The following is a 19,066-nucleotide window of genomic DNA, read 5'->3' on the forward strand; positions in this document are numbered from 1 at the left end:
GACAGGCATCTAGCCTCTGCACAGACCAACTTTACTCACTTCTTATGATACTATCTGTATAGTTAGGAAAATGCAATTTAATTCTGAAAGTAGCTTTTGTCTGGCTTTCAGTCCTCATTGAAAAAGTACTTGAAATTCCTGGCATACCTCCCCACTTATGACCATGTTTACTTTTAATCACTGGGTTATTAGGATTAGTGAAAAGAATTGCTTCAACTGATTTGCTGAAAGCAAGCTACCTCCTTTAGACTAGAGGAAAGCATTCTTTTCACACAATTCTTTTTTTTAAGCTTGCAAGCAGATGGGAGTGCGGAAACTACTCAAAGTTGTATAAGAACTGAGGAGCGTTGCACTTCAATTTATTACCCCTTTTAGGACACAGTTAAGGCATGCCACATGTTATTTAAATTGCTCCGTCTCTTAACGACAGAAAGCATGTTCTGTGTTAACAAAAGTTTGTTTTAGCTGGGCCCCTTGTTTTATTGTGATCTGCTATGCATGAGTCTTTTGGGGGTTTCCCTTTCATCAGGTTATCAGGACATCTGAAATTAATCATGGATAACTTGGGACCAACTTAATGTGTTTTGATATTAATGAAACAGGAAAATAAATTATCTAGAAGCTTGACATGTCGAATGTGTTTATATGTAAGGTGTTACGTAACTCAATAAAATAATAGTCTGATTGTATTATTTGGCACAGAATGGCCTTGCTACACAATTGCTGCAAAAGTTAGTTTGGTTTAGTTCCCATTTACTTTGTTACCAAGTACAAATCTGTAATTTAAACCTGACTTTGAATTTACTCAAGTAAGTCATAAGTTGCAAAAAAGGAGACACTCATTTCATAAATAAATTATTTTATTTATAACATATAAAATTAAATCCTTTTTTGACAATTTATTCCAGTATGACATTTAATATCCAAATAAAAGTAGCTACATTTTGATAAATAAGAAACATTCATTCATTATTTACAAGTCTGTTCTATTTTCTCTTTCAATTCTCTCGTGGAAGAGTTGTTCAATAGCTGCCACATACGTGAACACATGTGCTCACACTGGGAAGGAATGGGACCACTGACTTGTGTCATACAAGTTCAGTGTGGTTTCTTTCTCAGGTTACAAAACATAGTACAAACATTTAAGTTATAAAAAAAATCTCTACAGTTTAGGTCATGTGTTGGACTTACAGAACAAATATATACACAATTTTATAATATTAACAACTTTTTTTGTATATAAATACAATGCTTCTTAACGAAGCTATAAAAAAAACAATGCTCCAGTATTATGAAGCGGTTATTTAAAAAAAAATAAAAAAAAGAATGCTGTCATATTCTCCAGCTTACACAGTGCACTTCATTCAGTCCTCATATTTAGTTCTTAATTCCGTGGGAATTTAGTTTGAAAGGAGACACACATGTGTCTGTTTTGTATTTAATATTTTTTTGTTAGGTCTCCTCAGCTTCAATAGACGTGTTTTTCTTTGTTTTGGTTTGTTTGTTTTGTGATCCTGCTGAACTCAGTCTAGAAACTTGTGGATGTCGTTGTACAGTCTGTAGAAGGGGTAGGAGGCTTCGTTAGTGTGAGGACAGTTGTGGTTGCACCTGCAGGACTGAATCATCATGACGCTCTTGCTGAAGGTCTCGCCATCCTCGCAGCGGAACCTGACCTTTACAGTCCTCGTTTGCTGGGGGCTGCAGCATCTCCCATCCACACAGGAACCACAGTACTTAGGACGGTACTTCTTCAGACTCGAACACCCTGCATAAGTGAACTTCACTGCTTGCCTTGATTTCTTGGTTCTGGTGCATTTCTTTCCCTTCTGTTAAAAAAAAAAGATAAAGAAAAATCTGTTAGTTGTAAAATACGTATTTTTTTCAGTTCTTTTTGCTGAAATCAGATTTTTGTTTTTTTTAATCCTAAATTGATTCTGACTCTACATACCTTCAAATTAGTATATGCTGGTTGACTGCAGAGGCGAACTTCACAGATGCGAGTCTCCTTCACCAGCTTGCATTCACTGTTGTCATTGGTGACTCTGGTGGAGATACCAGTCCCGCAAGTCTTGGAGCACTGGGACCAGGCTGTTGTTTGAACGATGCACTTCTGGCTTTCAAACATGTGACCCTGAGGCTGCACTCTGAATGCTGGAAAACACAAAAAAAAATATTAGAAATGTGTAACCATCAAAATATTTACATGCATCTTTCTTGTAATAAACAATCACCATAATAAAAGTTGCATGCAAAACTGTGCTTTATGTACCTACCAGGTAGGGACTTGAGGCCACCTTGGACCAGCGCAATCAGCTCATTTCTGTTGGTGAGTTCACTTTCTGAAACGTCCATGCCCATTTCTTTGCTGAATATCTGATCTAGCTGGTCTGTGGTATCGGTTTCTTTGTCTTCATCACAAACCCATTCTTCACAGCACTGTCCAGGCACCTTCACCAGCCTCGGATTAGCACAGCCCAGGTTAGGCAGGGAAAGCTCCTGGGGGCAAAGAGGGATGCAGCCCACAGCTCCATCGATGCATGTGCACTGGTGCTTGCAGTTTGGCTGAAAACTCTCTCCATTCTGGTAAATTTTGCTGTTGTATTCACAGGGTCTGCCCTCAGATTTGGCTGTTAAGAGGAATAAAGAAAGCCTGTTATTGCAAAATGTTCATATAACCAGTAGTTTTAGGCAGGTAGCTTCTTGTCAAGTTCACCAAATGTATTGTAAAATGTCTGCAACTCCCTGGAGAGGCAGGGGGAGTGAACATGGAGAGAGTTAGGAATCACTTTTCCTTATGCAGGCCATATGTGCCTTTTAGTTGAGTTCAGACTGAAAAACATTCCATACCGCTGAAATCACATGCCTTTCTGACAAAGCTAAGAACAACACGTAACCATACATGGTCTAGAGATTACTGAATTTTTTGGACTAGACTGACTTTTAAAACAATATTTAGTAAACTGGAAACTGTAGCTTACCTCGACAGATCCCCCTTTGAGCACCAAAGCTGGCTCCGAAGTTGCACTCCAGTCCCTTGGTGTGGTCACACGGCTCCGTTTTACTGCAATCTTCATTGAGTTGTTGAGCACAGACTTTACAACATCCACATCCGTCCAGCACTAGGCTGACTCCAGGGGCGCACTTGGGTACCTCCCGGGGACACTGGCATTCAAATGGGCAGAATGAAAATGCCTGTGGGCAAGACAGAACAAGAATAAAAATGAGTGAATTAAATCCAGATCAAAAGCACTGCTTTGTATAAAATGAGTTGTTTACATACGTTTTTAATTAAATCGATCGAGTTTAAATCTTCTGTAATCCACATGATTTTGTCCTTGTAAACTTAAAACTATCAAAACATTTTGTATGTTTAGCAGTAATCCCAAATCCAAGCACCCAGATATAAGATATTTAATAAATAATGCGTGTGTGGATACACCACTAGTCATAATCATAACAAACAGTACAAAACTTGTTGTCAAACTTACCACATTAAAGCATCCAAAAGCAATCACGGCGACCGATAAAATGAACATGTTGACTTTTTTTTTTTTTTTTTTGCTCTTAGAAAGTAACAAGAAAAAAGGTTTCTGTTCTTTCTCTTTCTAGTCGTGGCTTCAAAATAAAAAGCTCAGGTTGCTTGTTTCTTCTCTATCAGTCTCACGGATAGTGGTGGCAGTAGTATTTAACTACTTTAAAACTCTCCGCTTAGTTCTCGTTGCAGTTGCTGTTCAATCTGATGAAACTGCTCTGTTCTAGTTCTTATATACTGTAGTGCAGCGCGTGCCCTCCAGTGACGTCGGTTTTGGCTGAGTTACACAGTTCTGAAAGTATTCCAGGAATGTTTCTTGGCGCGTTTTCCATCCTAGTGAAGCACCTCCCTGTCTAACTTTTTTTTTTTTTTTTTTTTTAATATATTTTTCCCCCCTCAAATTAACTTCTCTTAATTCTTTCTAAAGTATCTTTCACATAAGAGATAGTGGTGTTGTCGTTGTGCTAAAGTATTTTACAACAAATTATGTAACTGTTATATGGTAAAGTATTGTATGTGTGCTGTTTTGCTCTTTATTGATTTGTTCTTACTGAAACTGGCTTTCTGGGTTATGTCTGTTTTTTGTTAATTAATGTATTATTTTTTGTGTAAAAGTTAATTTCCATTGGCATGCACAGTGGTTGCATGATGTATGCAAGGCAATGCATGGGAAATCAAAAGAATTTGCAATTTTCAACGTTAAACCCTCAGGGTCATGTTGACTCCAAATAGAGATATGCAAACTAACGTGAAGAAACTAGTCATTGTGACGTATGTTTCTTGTGAATCCATGATTTATTTGCCAACTTCCTCGTACATTCCGCTGATAATTCGATTTCATTGCAGTTGCTTTGCATGTAGGAGCAAACCTGTAACAAGGTAGTTGTAAATTTACACATATTACGGCAAAAACAAAAAAAATATTTCCAAAAAACACACTTTAACGTGCGGTGTATTGCCATTAAGCCAGTCAACCACCACGTTTCCATGTTTTCTTATAAATGATAATGAATCCGCTTACATCACACTTGTTTTCGTTTTGGTTTTTTTTGTAATAAAGAACCAATTATTGCAATTCCCTATGTTTTCATTTAAAGTAGCTACTGTAATTGGTGGGATGGATGGGGCAGTACAAACTAATATTGTTCAGTGATTCGCATATTCTATACCAAATAATAATTCTACAAGTTTATAATATTGGAGGTATGGAAATAAACAACATATTCACCAAAAGCAACACTTTAAAATGAAATATAAACTTAAATATTTTCCAGCAGGGGCCTTGGAAATAAAGAGAAGTTTACAGTTCTATTTTTGGCTCCTTTCCTCTTATTCCATTGTTCTAAGCGATTCCAGATGGAGACTCAGACTCCAGACGTAACAATATTGCCATATTTGGTATGGCAGTAGCCTGCATTATTAACATATTTCTACTTCTGTTAGCCAACCACAAAGCATTCCTGACAGTTTAAAGGGTTGTTAAATATGTTCCCCATAAAGGAAATTCTTTCGCGTTCCTTTGGTTAATTTGGTTTTCACGCAATCTGTCCATTACAATTGAAAAAAAAACAGTATGGTCCAACTTTCCACATAAATTGTTGGTTTGGGGAGAAAAAAACCAAAGTACGATAGTTTAGTCTTCTATATTAATGTCAAATAAGTGCCATTCCATTCCATATAAGAATTTGAAATCCTGATAAGATTAGAAGACTTTCCCCCACGATTTGAACTAGAAGCGTGACGTTGAAGGATCTAGCAAAATATGTTTGTAGTTTACATCCCGATGTCCAGGAGTATTATGCTTTTGAAAGAGATAGGCCTACTAAACTACATTTATGAAGTCGGCATCATTCAATGAAGTGTATCGTCGCCTGTAATGACGCAAACTAAGGTTTGAAGGATTAAATGCGCCGAAGGTCTTTTTTTTCAGGTGGTGGTAAGCGATTGATGCAAGGTGTCAAGGTAGCTGCACCAGAAGGGGTCAAAGGGTGAAGCGTATGGCTATTACTGGTGAGTTTATTTATATGCTTACAGTTTTTTTTTCTTCTTTTAATTCTCTTTTATGATTGATATTTATTTTATTAATATACACTTTATTAAACCGCTAGTTATCATACTGCCTTTTACAACTTTCTTACGTATGCTTTTGATTGGAGCAATGTTAAAACACTTCTGCTGAATGTTTGTGGACAGTATATTACGGTATTCTTAAATAGTAGTACTATTATCATCCTCAACAGTTAGGACGGTTTGCAGTTTTACAGAACTTTGTTTTTCTAACTGCCCGAAGAGAACACTAGATGGTGTTGTACAATGAGTAACGTTTTGAAGCATTTTGTATTAAACCGCATTTGGTAAACTGCTATAGTTTTGATTGATATAGTCCTGAATACAGTCTTCTTTCCATGAGGTACACCAATATTGTTTGTCCCACATTTAGTGTGGCTCTGATTGGTTAACAGTATTGTGGCATTTTAATACAATACAGCAGCCCCTTGTAATGAAGACCTGTGAATGGTGATTTTAATTAGGAAACCAAAAACAGTACATAAGCACAGATAGCAAACACACTGCCGATAATGTGTGTTTCCCCCTTGCTTGTTTTACATCCAATTTAAGACTTTTGTGTACCATAGCGACTTTAAGCTTTTATTAAATATTTCATGCTTGCCGGTTTAGCCAACTATGCAAACAGCTTAAGAAACTGTCTGTCAAGGGGATTGTGCTTTACAGTAAGTGTAGGAAATATCAGTGGGTGCTGCCTGGTTACTGTATGTTTCAATTATAGACTGTCGTTTAAGTGGTATAATTCTTGGTTTATGTCATGCTGTTTAATAAAGCTATTACAGGCAGGTCAGACTGTCGTTTAAATTAAGAAGGCAGGTTAGTGACTATCAGTAGTAAACATTCTGATACTTCACAGAATAGTGAAGTATCCTGATTTTAAATGATGCTGGCTGTTATAGGAAGCATATTTAAGATATGAATCACAAAGGTATATGTAATCCTTTATACATAAAATAGGCACCTTGCCGTTTTATAAAATTCTTTGGCAAGGCAATGTATTCAAAATGTAATGATGTATGTTGGCTGTGCTGTATTCTGACTGCAGTTTGTAATTAGCAGTTAATTGATTCACAAATACAGAAATGCAAGAACATTTCTGTAGAGATATGAATGAGTTGTTAAGAGTTTGCAGTTAGATGGGCACTGTATTACCTTACCTCTGCGGATTACCTTTCAATGTTGTGGCTGGAATCTACAGTAAGTGTACAAGGCCTGCAAAGGATTCACTATAGATAGGTCCACTGTTCTTTAATGGGCTGGTATACAGGTTTGACTGTACAGTATGATGTATTCTGGTTAAAGCAGTAAATAATATGGGAATTTTATGAATTATAGGTACAGTAGAACTGTTTCTCCAGACCCATTTATCCCCATTATCGGAACACCCAAATACATTGTATTGCCTTTTCTAACATATAATACAGGGCAATTCAAGGCTTGTAATAGCGGTTGTTGCTTACAGCTTTTTTTTCTATGACTAACCGTTTTAATAACACAATTGCCAGACATTCTCAGGAAGCTGACTGTTTGGTTAAGGTACAAGATGTCTGTTTAACACAGTGTTTGAATTCCTTATTTTCCAGATGAATGAATGCTTTAAAAACAGTCCTGGTATTGTAATCAGCACAGGGTAAATGGAATAAACTTCATTATTGTTCCGCGATGAAAAAACATTGCATATTCAGGAAACATTACAAGTCTTGGAAGGAGTTTTTCAATGCGGTAATGGCAAGAATAATATTTTCCTGGCATATTCTAGCTGAAACCCAATAGGAACACTTCTTTTCCATGTCAGACATTAGAGCACATATCCCCTGCACTTTATAGTCATTTTACAGCATTATTGTATAAACTAAGCATAGTTTCCTAATACAGTAAAGTAGACCTGGTTCTTGCTTGGTGCTCACAAGTTTACATTTCCCGTGTCGATGATTTCGTTTCTAAGGAGAGAACTATGGAAAGCATAATTATTCCTATGAAAATGAAAACATTTTATCTTTGCTCCTGTTCAGCTTGATACTGCTAGCTTTAAAGCAAGTTATCTTGTACTGGTGAATCATTACAGAACCTTCTCATTTTTCACAATGCATCCTTCAAGACAGTAGTACAAGGAAATTCAGACATGCCTCTGGTCAGACCTGTCGGGAGAAATGTGTGGCCCTGGTACCTCATGTAATTTGTCGGGGCCCCCCTGAGCTCAGGGCCCCGGTACATAAGAACATAAGAACATAAGAAAGTTTACAAACGAGAGGAGGCCATTCAGCCCATCTTGCTCGTTTGGTTGTTAGTAGCTTATTGATCCCAGAATCTAATCAAGCAGCCTCTTGAAGGATCCCAGGGTGTCAGCTTCAACAACATTACTGGGGAGTTGGTTCCAGACCCTCACAATTCTCTGTGTAAAAAAGTGCCTTCTATTTTCTGAGTGCCCCTTTATCTAATCTCCATTTGTGACCCCTGGTCCTTGTTTCTTTTTTCAGGTCAAAAAAGTCCCCTGGGTCGACATTGTCTACACCTTTTAGGATTTTGAATGTTTGAATCAGATCACCGCGTAGTCTTCTTTGAGAGACTGAATAGATTCAATTATTTTAGCCTGTCTGCATACAACATGCCTTTTAAACCGGGGATAATTCTGGTTGCTCTTCTTTGCACTCTTTCTAGAGCAGCAATATCCTTTTTGTAAAGAGGTGACCAGAACTGAACACAATATTCTAGGTGAGGTCTTACTAATGCATTGTGAAGTTTTGCGATGTTTGGCCTTAGCATTGGAAGACAAGCGTAACATAACCAATAAGTTGTCACCTGTTCCATCAAAACATTACACACAAAAGACAACATTCCTCCACCCAGGAGAGCAACCACCAAGAAAAGGTGTTAAAACCAATCCTCGCCCAGGACAACTGGAAGCTGCTAGAGACTGGAAAATGCTGGCAGATGTTGGTCAATGGCTTATTTTTCCACCTGAGATTGCCACCACTAACCTTCGACCAGATATTGTCTTGTGGTCTGGATCAGCACGCCTTGTTCACCTGGTAGAGTTAACAGTGCCATGGGAGGATGCTGTAGATGAGGCGTATGAGAGGAAGAGACTGCGGTATGCTCAACTAGCCACTGAAGCGGAACAGCGAGGATGGAGAGTTCGGGTTTACCCAGTGGAAGTGGTTTGTTGAGGATTTGTGGCACACTCTACAACCCGGTTTCTCAGAGACGTCGGATTCAGTGGCCAAGAGTTGCGTCGCACAATGAAGAACTTATCTGAAGCAGCAGAGAGGAGCAGCAACTGGCTGTGGTTGAGACGGAAAAATTCTGGCTGGGGATCTCAAGCACAATAGAAAGAAAGAAACGCTGATGTACAGGTAAGTAAGCTGGGCTGAGTTGAGTGGGGGACGGAGGGGGGTGATGCTGGGACGCCAGAATCACCGTCGAGCCCTCTTGAGGTGTCGTGGGCTAGTCGACGAAACACTGAGGATGGAAGGTGCCCACTTGAAAACCCCAGAGATGTACCCTACTTAGCTCAATCCAGACGGTTGTCATGCTGATGCGCTGGGGAGGCCGCACTTTGGTTGATCCCCGGAGCCAGCATCGCAGCCGTTGTGTGTGCTGATGCGCCAGGGAGGCAAAATAAGCTGATCCCTGGAGCCAGCATTACACTTCAGCCATTAACACCAGACAGAAGGATATCTACATCATCATATGGAAGGAAACGTAAATGGAGGGAGACACATATGGATCACATTAGTTTACTGTAAAGCTACGTCTTAGTTGGTGCTTATCTTGGCGAGAGCCGAGTTCAAATCAGCATGAAGTTTTAACATCTACTCTCGTGTAATGGAAATCATAACATTACTTCCCTTGATTTAAATTAAACACTTCTCACAATATATCCGAGCATCTTGTTGGCCTTTTTTATAGCTTCCCCACATTGTCTAGATGAAGACATTGTGATTACATGAGTCAACATAAACTCCTAGGTCTTTTTCATAGATTCCTTCTTCAATTTCAGTATCTCCCATATGATATTTATAATGCACATTTTTATTACCTGCGTGCAGTACCCTACACTTTTCTCTATTAAATGTAATTTGCCATGTGTCTGCCCAATTCTGAATGCTGTCTAGATCATTTTGAATGACCTTTGCTGCTACAAGTGTTTGCCACTCCTCCTATTTTTGTGTTGTCTGCAAATTTAACAAGTTTGCTTGCTATACCAGAATCTAAATCATTAATGTAGATTAGGAATAGCAGAGGACCTAATACTGATCCCTGTGGTACACCAGTGGTTACCTCGCTCCATTTTGAGGTTTCTCCTCTAATCAGTACTTTCTGTTTTCTACATGTTAACCACTCCCTAATCCATGTGCATGCATTTCCTTGAATCCCTACTGCGTTCAGTTTGAGAATTAATCTTTTATGTGGGACACTTGATTTGTAGCCTAAGATGAAGAGCAGCTTGTCAGAGCACAGTAGCCCAGATAAAAAGTAAAACACACACACACAGAGAAACACAATTCTTAAGTAATTGAAAGAGCCACTCCAAATGGTTTCAAACAGAAAGATGGCTTTCAATTGTAAACTGTTCAGTTTTAATGCAGCTGGAGTTCACATGCATTCACATTACATAGACTTTTAAAATGTATTGTTACATTTCTATTGCTTGAAGTTTTAAATGTCTATGAACTTTAAGTAATGTTGTTTCAAAGTGAATGTAGTTTAAATTTACTTGCAGTGCTCATAAACACACTCATTATTTCCATTGCTAATTGGTTGCCTCACCATAACTACCCCAAGTTGCTAGTACTATCTGCATTGCTGGTGTTTATGTTTATAGAACATTAGTGTTACCTAAGTAGTTTGTATTTTAAAGACCTTATAAAACTCTTAAATAACCAGCAAGTAAAAGCCAATCTTTTGAAAATGACTGTGAATTCACTAGCTATCAAGGGACAACGACATTTTAGTTTCCAGCCAGAACAGTGACTTTTCTGTAGTGGCATTAACTGGGTACATATGGAGGCTCCAGTCTGAGTATGCAGGGGTCTCAAAAACAATCCCAGTGGGTGCTGGCAGCCAGCTGGCTTGGGAAATGAAATCTGAAGTGCCAGGATGCAGCATCACTCTCACACCTCGCTACTGTGACTCGAGGGACCCATGAGTGGATGAACAAATATTACCTAATAACATTGGAATGGCTTCCCAAAAGCAAGAATTCTCCTAGAAAGCAGATGGAGGTTTCCTGAAAAAGTAACTTTAAGGGAAAAGAGTTAAAGAAAATAAATACATAAAGTGCTTTGGTGCAGAAAAAAAAGACAACACAATCTGGAACCGTCCTTAATCAAAAGTGTTTTACTGTATATCACGAAATCACATGAATGTATGGTCATATATTATCATGTGTGCTGTCTATATTACCTATAGATATTTTTGTTTAATCTCAATTTGCTAATGTACTGTGACAGAATGTGTGCATCAGTGTTTGAAACCTCTAGATACAATAGCAAGCTAATATTTTACTCTGAATGTAAAATACCAGTAATACTTGTGGAAAATGTTACTTATCCAGTTCCTGAGCTGCCAGTACCATTCACTTGTAACATAGGCTCCAGCTGTGTTGGGATCACTTTGATTAAAGCCGGATTACATGCTTCCTAGGAGATGCTGTCGACTCTCGCTTTTGATCAAGAACTAGATCATATGAACAAGCCTCGATGAGCCACATAAATTTCCAAGACTGTATTTGAAAGAAACAAAGGAGATAAACCTTAGGATATGCTAGTTATCCAGGCTGTAACCTTACCTAGAAGCGTTAGAGAATACCTGCTTTTTCACTACTTCTATGTACAACAAAACCTATTTTTACAAACGCTTCTGTTATCTGAACAGCCCCCAGGTAACTGGTCTTGTTGTGTGCATACTAACATATTGAATTGCATACCGCTTTGTAGTTTTCAATATATTTACGAAAAACTGACAACAATTGAAAAATGTGAAACTTCGAAATAACATGAAATACTGTTCTACAATTATGGCTTCATAGACTTTTGCGATATCATTTTTGTAGTTTATTTGATTACATGATGTTAAATAAAAGATACAATTATGTTCATTTAGTTTTTTTTTTTTAAATGGTCTCAATCCTAAAATTGTAGGTGATGCAAAACTTTTGGCCATCGCTGTAAGGCACCACATTTTTAATACAGGTTAAATACAGGGAACAGTATGCAGGCTTTCGACGATTCCTGATACAAACTGAAACATAGGAACTACATTCTAGCTGTAAATTTAGCTCAGATGTATTAATTGTGACTAATCTGTCAATGATCTTGATGTGTCTTTTTGTTTTGGTTTCAAGGCATTTGCTAAACAGCACCTGGACTGTACACTGAAGAGCTGTTGCAGTATTTGCCTGGCAGGTGTGCTAGAACGCTTCATTTTGGCTCAATGTGGAGTTTCAATTTTTTTTAAGTGGAAACAATAAACAATATGGCTACTTTGTCAGAATGCAGAGCAAGCTTTCCAAAGTAAATCTCAAAATGAATCCTGCTACATTTAAATTAAATTAGGAAGTTGGGAAGACCAAAGTAGGACACTGAAAGGCTCAAATATCCAGACAGTTAAATTGGCCTCTACTGTGTTACATGGGTCTAGCTGAAATTAAAAGAGAAAGAAACATGTGTTAATGCATGGTTACTATGCACAATGAGACCTGGAATAATTAACTGCAAACTGAAAACACCTGCAAACAAAGAGCCTGTTTCAGGGTCTCACTTTGCTTTTCACAGTTGTGGAATGGAGGGTAGTGCAGCAAATCTTTTAAATTGACATACCATTGCCAAATGTTTTGAAGGCATTCCACAGTCACCAGTTAGAATTTATGGAAACACAGTCTTTAGTAAGATTGCACACTCTGTTGATTAAACAAATGCTGAGCCACATCTGCTGTGGAATTCTGTGACTTGCATTTATGCGCTTCCATAAATCTGGCCTGTCTCTGTTATATTAGCTATGCGAATGACATGGTCTGAATCTGTGCAGCATAATCTAAACAATGAGATGCTTTGCCTTCTACACTCCCTCCTTTTTATTATAACAGGGTGGATCTGAAAAGATTAGTAGATTACAAAGAAAGCACAGCTCTAGTGCATTGCCATTGAAAAACATAGCTAATAAGAGCTGTTAACGAAAAATACAAAACTGAAGCACACTTGTCCAGAAACAAAAATACTCCTGGCCTTGGCATGCAGTGTAGCAGCCAGATGCTAAATGGAAGATTCATAATTACAAGTTTTTAGTGCTCAGTTAATAATTACAAGTTTTCAAAAACTACCCATAGACTGTCATGAGCTCTGATGTGAACAGTTGGCTTCGAGTTGTTGATGTAGATTGTAAGCTCTTTAACACACAAGATGTCTGCAATAGGCTTCCAATAATTTTCAGTTAACATAGGAATCCTGTGACAGCCACGAGAGAAAAAAGCAAAAGAAATGCCAATACAAGAATACAGTTTTGGGTAAAAATGTTTAGTGATTCAATTTCAAGTATATGTGCTTGACCCAAAGTGAATCCTATTAAGAGAATCCTCTGAAGTGTAGTATATTGTACATGACTAAACAAAACATCTTTAAAAGCAAAGACAGGGGGGTCTATTCAATTAATATAAAAGGGGGGGGGGCACTGTTTAAATAAACTGAGATAAGGAACTTTCCCCATTAGTAATGACTGTGTGATTGAGGGTCTAAATTAATCCACATTGTGATGGTATCTACATATTATTTTGAAAGAACAATATCTTTTTAGCTAGTAATTACTAAAAACAAGTGTCTGATATACAAACAAGCTGTTCCTAGAAACTGAGTCTGTAGACACAAAAAGGGCAGCAAAATCAAGGTGAAACATCACCCATTGACCTGCATATCATTAAGGGATAGAAGAAGGCCATGTTGGGTTTAAGAAAGACCACTATGCAGACAGTAATAAAAACAGCACTAAAAGGACTGAAAGGATCAGCCAGAAAAACACTCATAGGGGAAGAACAAGACAGAATTCTGAAAGCACATTCTAAACCAGTGCAATGTCTGATCGGGCTGTTCCTGATTATCCCTACATTTCTATTAACATTATGATGTGGCATGTAGGCAGAAGTGTAACAAGATATGTGTGCCAAAAAAGAGGATGGAATGCAGAAGACTAAGGAATGCGCAGAGCCCTTAATATCAATGGAAAATTATGAGTGAATCAGAAACAAAAAACAAGGAAAAAGAAGCAGCCCCTCTGAAAGAACTCTGGAATGTACTTCAAGGTGCCAGCCTGGAGGGATTTGCCAGTCATGCATAGTTTTGAAAACATGAATGACCGTCTTCCATAAAAGACACAGGCAAAGTGGGGCAGGACACAGCACTAAATAGCTTTAAATTATTGTAAAGAAAATGTTTTTTTCTCTTCAAATAAATGTGTGCTAAATACGTATTTAATGATTGTGTAATATACTTGTTAAAATACAAAAGTATTAATTATTGTAACTGTTCAATTATGCATAACTCGAAGATGCATTTTATGTTCTGTTGTACTTGAATTAAATTAAAGTTTGTTACATTAAGGAACATAAACTGGCTAGTACAGGAATACAAACATTCATACCAACTATAGGCAAATGTTTCAACACATTTTAATTGTCATAACATTACATTGAAAAAGAAAGTTAAGGTGTGTTTCGTGCAGTACATAAACAGCTACAGTGTAACTATACCCCTGCCTAACCCCTCTGTGCCTTGCTATAATAACTGGCATGTGTAAATGTGGGGCTCATGCCATGCAAACTCACAAGTAGATGCTGCGAAAATCTAAATCATGTTCGATGAGTTAAATTTTGCAGTTTTGCAACTACTTTCAGTAGAAACTCCATTTGTCTTGAGGTGATGTGGCAGTCCTACCCTAAAAATTTCAGTTAATTTCCAGATTTCGCTAACATTTAGATACATGTGCATGGCGTATTTCAAGTTGTTCACATTCTTCCCATATACTGTGGGTGAAAGTGCCATTTGTTTTTCTTATTTCTTATTAATCATTTTGTAGCGACCCTGGGGGGGTTAGGGGGGAGAGAATCAGGATAGTGTAGGGGGTGTGTGTGGGTGTGTGTGCAAGGGGTTGCATGGTGGGTGTATATGTGCGTGCAGGGGTTGCATTGAGTGTGTATGCGTGCAGGGGTTGCGTGTGTGTGGATGTGTGTGGTGGAGAATTGGGGTGCAGATTTGGCGCGAAAGACGGGGGAGGGGGGGGAGCTAGGCCATATAAGGGAGTGCAGGGAAACGACTGGGAGATTGGAGAAAGCAAGAGTGACAGAAAGGGGGGGTGTGTGGGGAGAGATAGCGATAGAGCGGAAAAGGATCAGAGGAATCAAATACGAACAATTTGCAATCATTTATTTTCATTTTCGACTACCAATTTCCCTTTCCCTTTCATTTGTATGAATTTTTTTTGTGATTACTTAATTTTTATAAATAATAAACGGTTTAAGGTCTACTCACGGTTGCAGTCCCATTTCTGTCCCAGGAGAACCTGAAAATGCTACAATATCTTAATTTAAAACTACCATACCATCATACTGAGACCACTTGGAAGTAGGAACCTTGTTAAGAGCATTCATTTGATTCACATTTTGTTTTATCAGCATTTTGTTATTGTTGATTTAAACTGTACAGTAGACATATTTAAAGAAGTACTGCGCAGCACGCTCTTCTAGTATTGGTGCTATAGAATACTTAACTGATATTTTCACATAGGTATTGCATTGCATTACATTGTCAAGTGTTTATAATCCAAACTTTTTGCGCCTTCAACAACAAAATCCAACAGATAGTATAAACAGGTGCGGTGAACTATTTGCAGACAGTTGATTTATGGAAGAATCTGCTCACTGAAAACCGTGAAGTGGCAACAGGAATCACTATAATGCCAAATCAATGTTCTTTAAGTACAGGCAAAAAACTAACCGTGCAAAAAAATAAATAAGAAATGACATTACAAATGAAATCTACGTGCATCCTGAGAACATCCAGCATCCACAAACCGTACTGTGCTACTGCTGAACTTGTGTAGCTGGACGTTTAAACCTGTGCGCCACGACTTTATAAGCAATTCTTTTTCAACTGACAGGTTGTGCAGATCAATTGTATTTGATACAAGTGCTCACGTGACAGTTTGTTAGAAGGCGTCACTCTAGCCTCGGCGCTCGCATGCATTTGTTATCTGGTCATTTTGCTGTGTGGCAGTTTGCAAATTAAAGAAACGAATCAACTAAAGCTAAAGACAGCTAGCTAACGGTAGATTTTTTTTTTTTTTAAAACTGTCCTTGCTACAAGCGACAGTCGAAAGTCCTGTTCATATTAGATAAACATGGCTGAGTTGATGGCGGGTTTCGGAGTGTTCACCCACGCTCTTGTTCGGGGTATCGCTGCATCCTTACCCAAAGAAGCGCTGAGGATGAACAGTGCGGAGGTGGATCTGGCCCGGGCTCAGCGGGAGCAGGAGATCTATGTTCGGGTGCTGAAGCACAATCTCGGGCTGCAAGTGATCGAACTGCCCGCAGACGACAGCTTGCCAGACTGTGCGTTTGTGGAGGACGCTGCCGTGGTGTGTGGAGATATTGCTCTCATCACTAGACCCGGGGCACCCAGCAGGAGAAAAGAGGTAATGTTCTTATTATAATAATAAATACAAAGAGTGTTAGAACGGTAGACAATGCATGCGTGGGAAACCATGCATTTCAATTAAAACGTGGACTTAAATTAAAAGTGTAGGTTTGACCAGCATCTCCCAGCTAGTAGCTGGTCTGACCAGCTTACCAGCTCCTCCTCCATTCTAAAAATAGGGTTCTGATGTAAATTCATCCTTTTGTAAATTTTGACCATTGTATGCCATGTCTTTAATCTGAAAAATCACTGTTGATTTCCATAACAATTATTAGCAACATACCCAAAACTTAATGTCAGTGGTACAGAATGTGATAATATTAGCATGATATACAACTTGAACTGGGTGAAAAATTCCCATTCAACAAATTAATGATTATTATTCCTCTTGACAGTACAGTTTTATATAATGTGATGTCTGTTCTTTATAATTCTGTATCTGTTATTTGTTCTACATTAATTAATTTGCTTTAGATATGTTAGATAAAGATATGTCACAAAGATTTATTATTATTATTATTATTATTATTATTATTATTATTATTATTATTATTATTATTTATTTCTTAGCAGACACCCTTATCCAGGGTGACTTACAATTGTTACAATGTATCACAGTACAAAGTATCGTATTATAAAATATCACATTACAGAATATCATAATACAGGTAAGAGCAGTTATGAAAGTCCAATAAGATCAAATTCAAGTAAGAGCAAAATAAAGAATACAGTAAATTATAAATAAGAGCGAGTTCAACTAGTAAAGTCCAGTAAGAACAGGTAGTAAGTATGATAAATGAATGAGAATGATTTCAAATAAGAGCAATTACAAAAAACATGAGTACGCTTAACTATAAGAGTAAAATCAAATACAATATATGGTAAATAGTTATAGTTAGGAGCAGTAGTTGAATGCAGCAAGGTGTAGAGCAGTTCAGTGTAATTACCATGGATTATAGAGTTTGGTTTGCAATGATACCTGAGGCAAAGCTCTGACACTTTTAAAGCTTCCTAATACATGGTAATACCTGATGTGGAGGGCCTTATTACTTGTATACTTCAATATTTTCTGAAAGTTATTAGGGATTGTGGCGGGGAGCCCCGCCCCTGTGTGTATTTTTGTGTTATTGTTGGTGTGTATTGGTGCATGGAGTATAAATTGGGCTATGTAGCACGAGTGTTGTTAAAATGTATATTTGTATTAGGCACGGGGATTACATAAGTTAGTTCACGTGCTGGGATTCAAGTGAATGATTAATTAGTAATTGAATCCCGGCACAGCTGTATATATAGATGCAAGGGTCACTCACCCAGGGTTGGGTGTTCAGTGAAGAGAGAACGGGAGAGAAAGTAGGGAGTAAACTTTAAAATAGAAAATAACAATTGCTATTCTTGCTGGAGGACCTGCACAATGCTTGTTTGGGTTTGTCTCACCGTGTTTGTTTGTCTATTTATTTTGACCAACGTGCCGTTTTGTTTTATGTGCCGTGTTTGGTTTTGTTCAACCTGTTTATTTGTTCATTTATTAAATTGCGCAAGCAGCACATTCAGAATTCACTCACCACTCTGTGTGTTTCTACCTGGCCTGACATCACCACACAAGCCAACCTGTCACATGGATTAAAAATGTAGTAATATTCAGAATACTGTGCTATGTTCTTAAAATACTTTTAAAGTCGTATAAAACGAACTGGGGAACAACCCTAGCATCCTTTCCTATATATAATAATTTGACACCTTATTAATAATAGACCTTCAGAATGCCGTCAATATTTAAATCTTGTGAATTATACTTTAAAACAACACAATTTAAGAACAAATCACAACTACATATTTGTATAGAATAAAAAAAATATACTATGAATAAACAATAAGAAAAATCAGTTGATCACAAACCAACACACATTACATAAACAACACATCTTGAACAAAGAAGACTACGCGGCGATCTGATTCAAACATTCAAAATCCTAAAAGGTATAGTGTCGATCCAGGGGACTTTTTTGACCTGAAAAAAGAAACAAGGACCAGGGGTCACAAATGGAGATTAGATAAAGGGGCATTCAGAACAGAAAATAGGAGGCACTTTTTTACAGGGGTCTGGAACCAACTCCCCAGTAATGTTGTTGAAGCTGACACCCTGGGATCCTTCAAGAAGCTGCTTGATGAGATTCTGGGATCAATAAGCTACTAACAACCAAACGAGCAAATTAGGCTGAATGGCCTCCTCTCGTTTGTAAACTTTCTAATGTTCTTATGTTCTTATGTTGTTAAAACATCTTACTAATAAAATAGAAATGTCATAAATATGACTGTTGATAAAGTGATAACTGACAACATTTTTATTTCACATTTGGAGCGCTACAAATATAATTTTTACATGAGAAATAACTGTAGGGATTATTTTTTTAAATGCATCTTTTGGATGGGTCATTCCTTGTCAAATCAACCAAAATCCAGGAAAATCCCTGCCTCAAAATTTTGATTTTGCTTATTTTTGTTGAATTGTCAAATTCCTATGTGATTTTTAAGTGCATGTTCCTTCTGAAGTAGAAGAGCTCCATCCATCCATCCATCCATTATCTGTAACCGCTTAACCCTACAGAAGGTCACGGTGAGCCGGTGTCACGGAAAATAAGTAGCCTCTTGCCTTTTTGCGCATGTGTGAAATTCTAAATTTAAAGGGGAGGTTTGTTGGAGTCTTTGTGAAGCTTACAGGACACCATTGTTTTTTTAAGAAGCGAGAGGTACTGCAAACAGTTTGGTTTTTTTTACTACAAAAAGT

At 37.8% G+C, this 19,066-nt stretch overlaps 2 protein-coding genes across 2 annotated transcripts in view; one reads left to right on the top strand and one right to left on the bottom strand.

The window, feature by feature from the left end:
• Nucleotides 1–842: 842 nt before the first annotated feature.
• LOC117416892 (CCN family member 1-like) lies at nucleotides 843–3,871 on the bottom strand. The gene is made up of 5 exons (XM_034028364.3): nucleotides 3,489–3,871; nucleotides 2,979–3,192; nucleotides 2,274–2,627; nucleotides 1,949–2,151; nucleotides 843–1,826 (listed from the first exon to the last, which is right to left on the bottom strand). The coding sequence occupies exons 1-5, from the start codon at nucleotides 3,534–3,536 to the stop codon at nucleotides 1,524–1,526; spliced, it is 1,122 nt and encodes a 373-aa protein (XP_033884255.1). The 5' UTR covers nucleotides 3,537–3,871; the 3' UTR covers nucleotides 843–1,523.
• An 11,824-nt stretch (nucleotides 3,872–15,695) lies between these two features.
• Nucleotides 15,696–19,066, top strand: part of LOC117416897 (N(G),N(G)-dimethylarginine dimethylaminohydrolase 1-like) — a 180,313-nt gene continuing 176,942 nt past the window's right edge. Inside the window, exon 1 of the mRNA XM_059034149.1 lies at nucleotides 15,696–16,279. Within this exon, the coding sequence (XP_058890132.1) occupies nucleotides 15,986–16,279 (294 nt within the window). The 5' untranslated portion in view covers nucleotides 15,696–15,985. The remainder of the gene's footprint in view (nucleotides 16,280–19,066) is intronic.

The sequence above is a fragment of the Acipenser ruthenus genome, chromosome 12, assembly GCF_902713425.1.
Source record: "Acipenser ruthenus chromosome 12, fAciRut3.2 maternal haplotype, whole genome shotgun sequence".
In the NCBI taxonomy this organism is placed as follows: Eukaryota; Metazoa; Chordata; class Actinopteri; order Acipenseriformes; family Acipenseridae; genus Acipenser; species Acipenser ruthenus.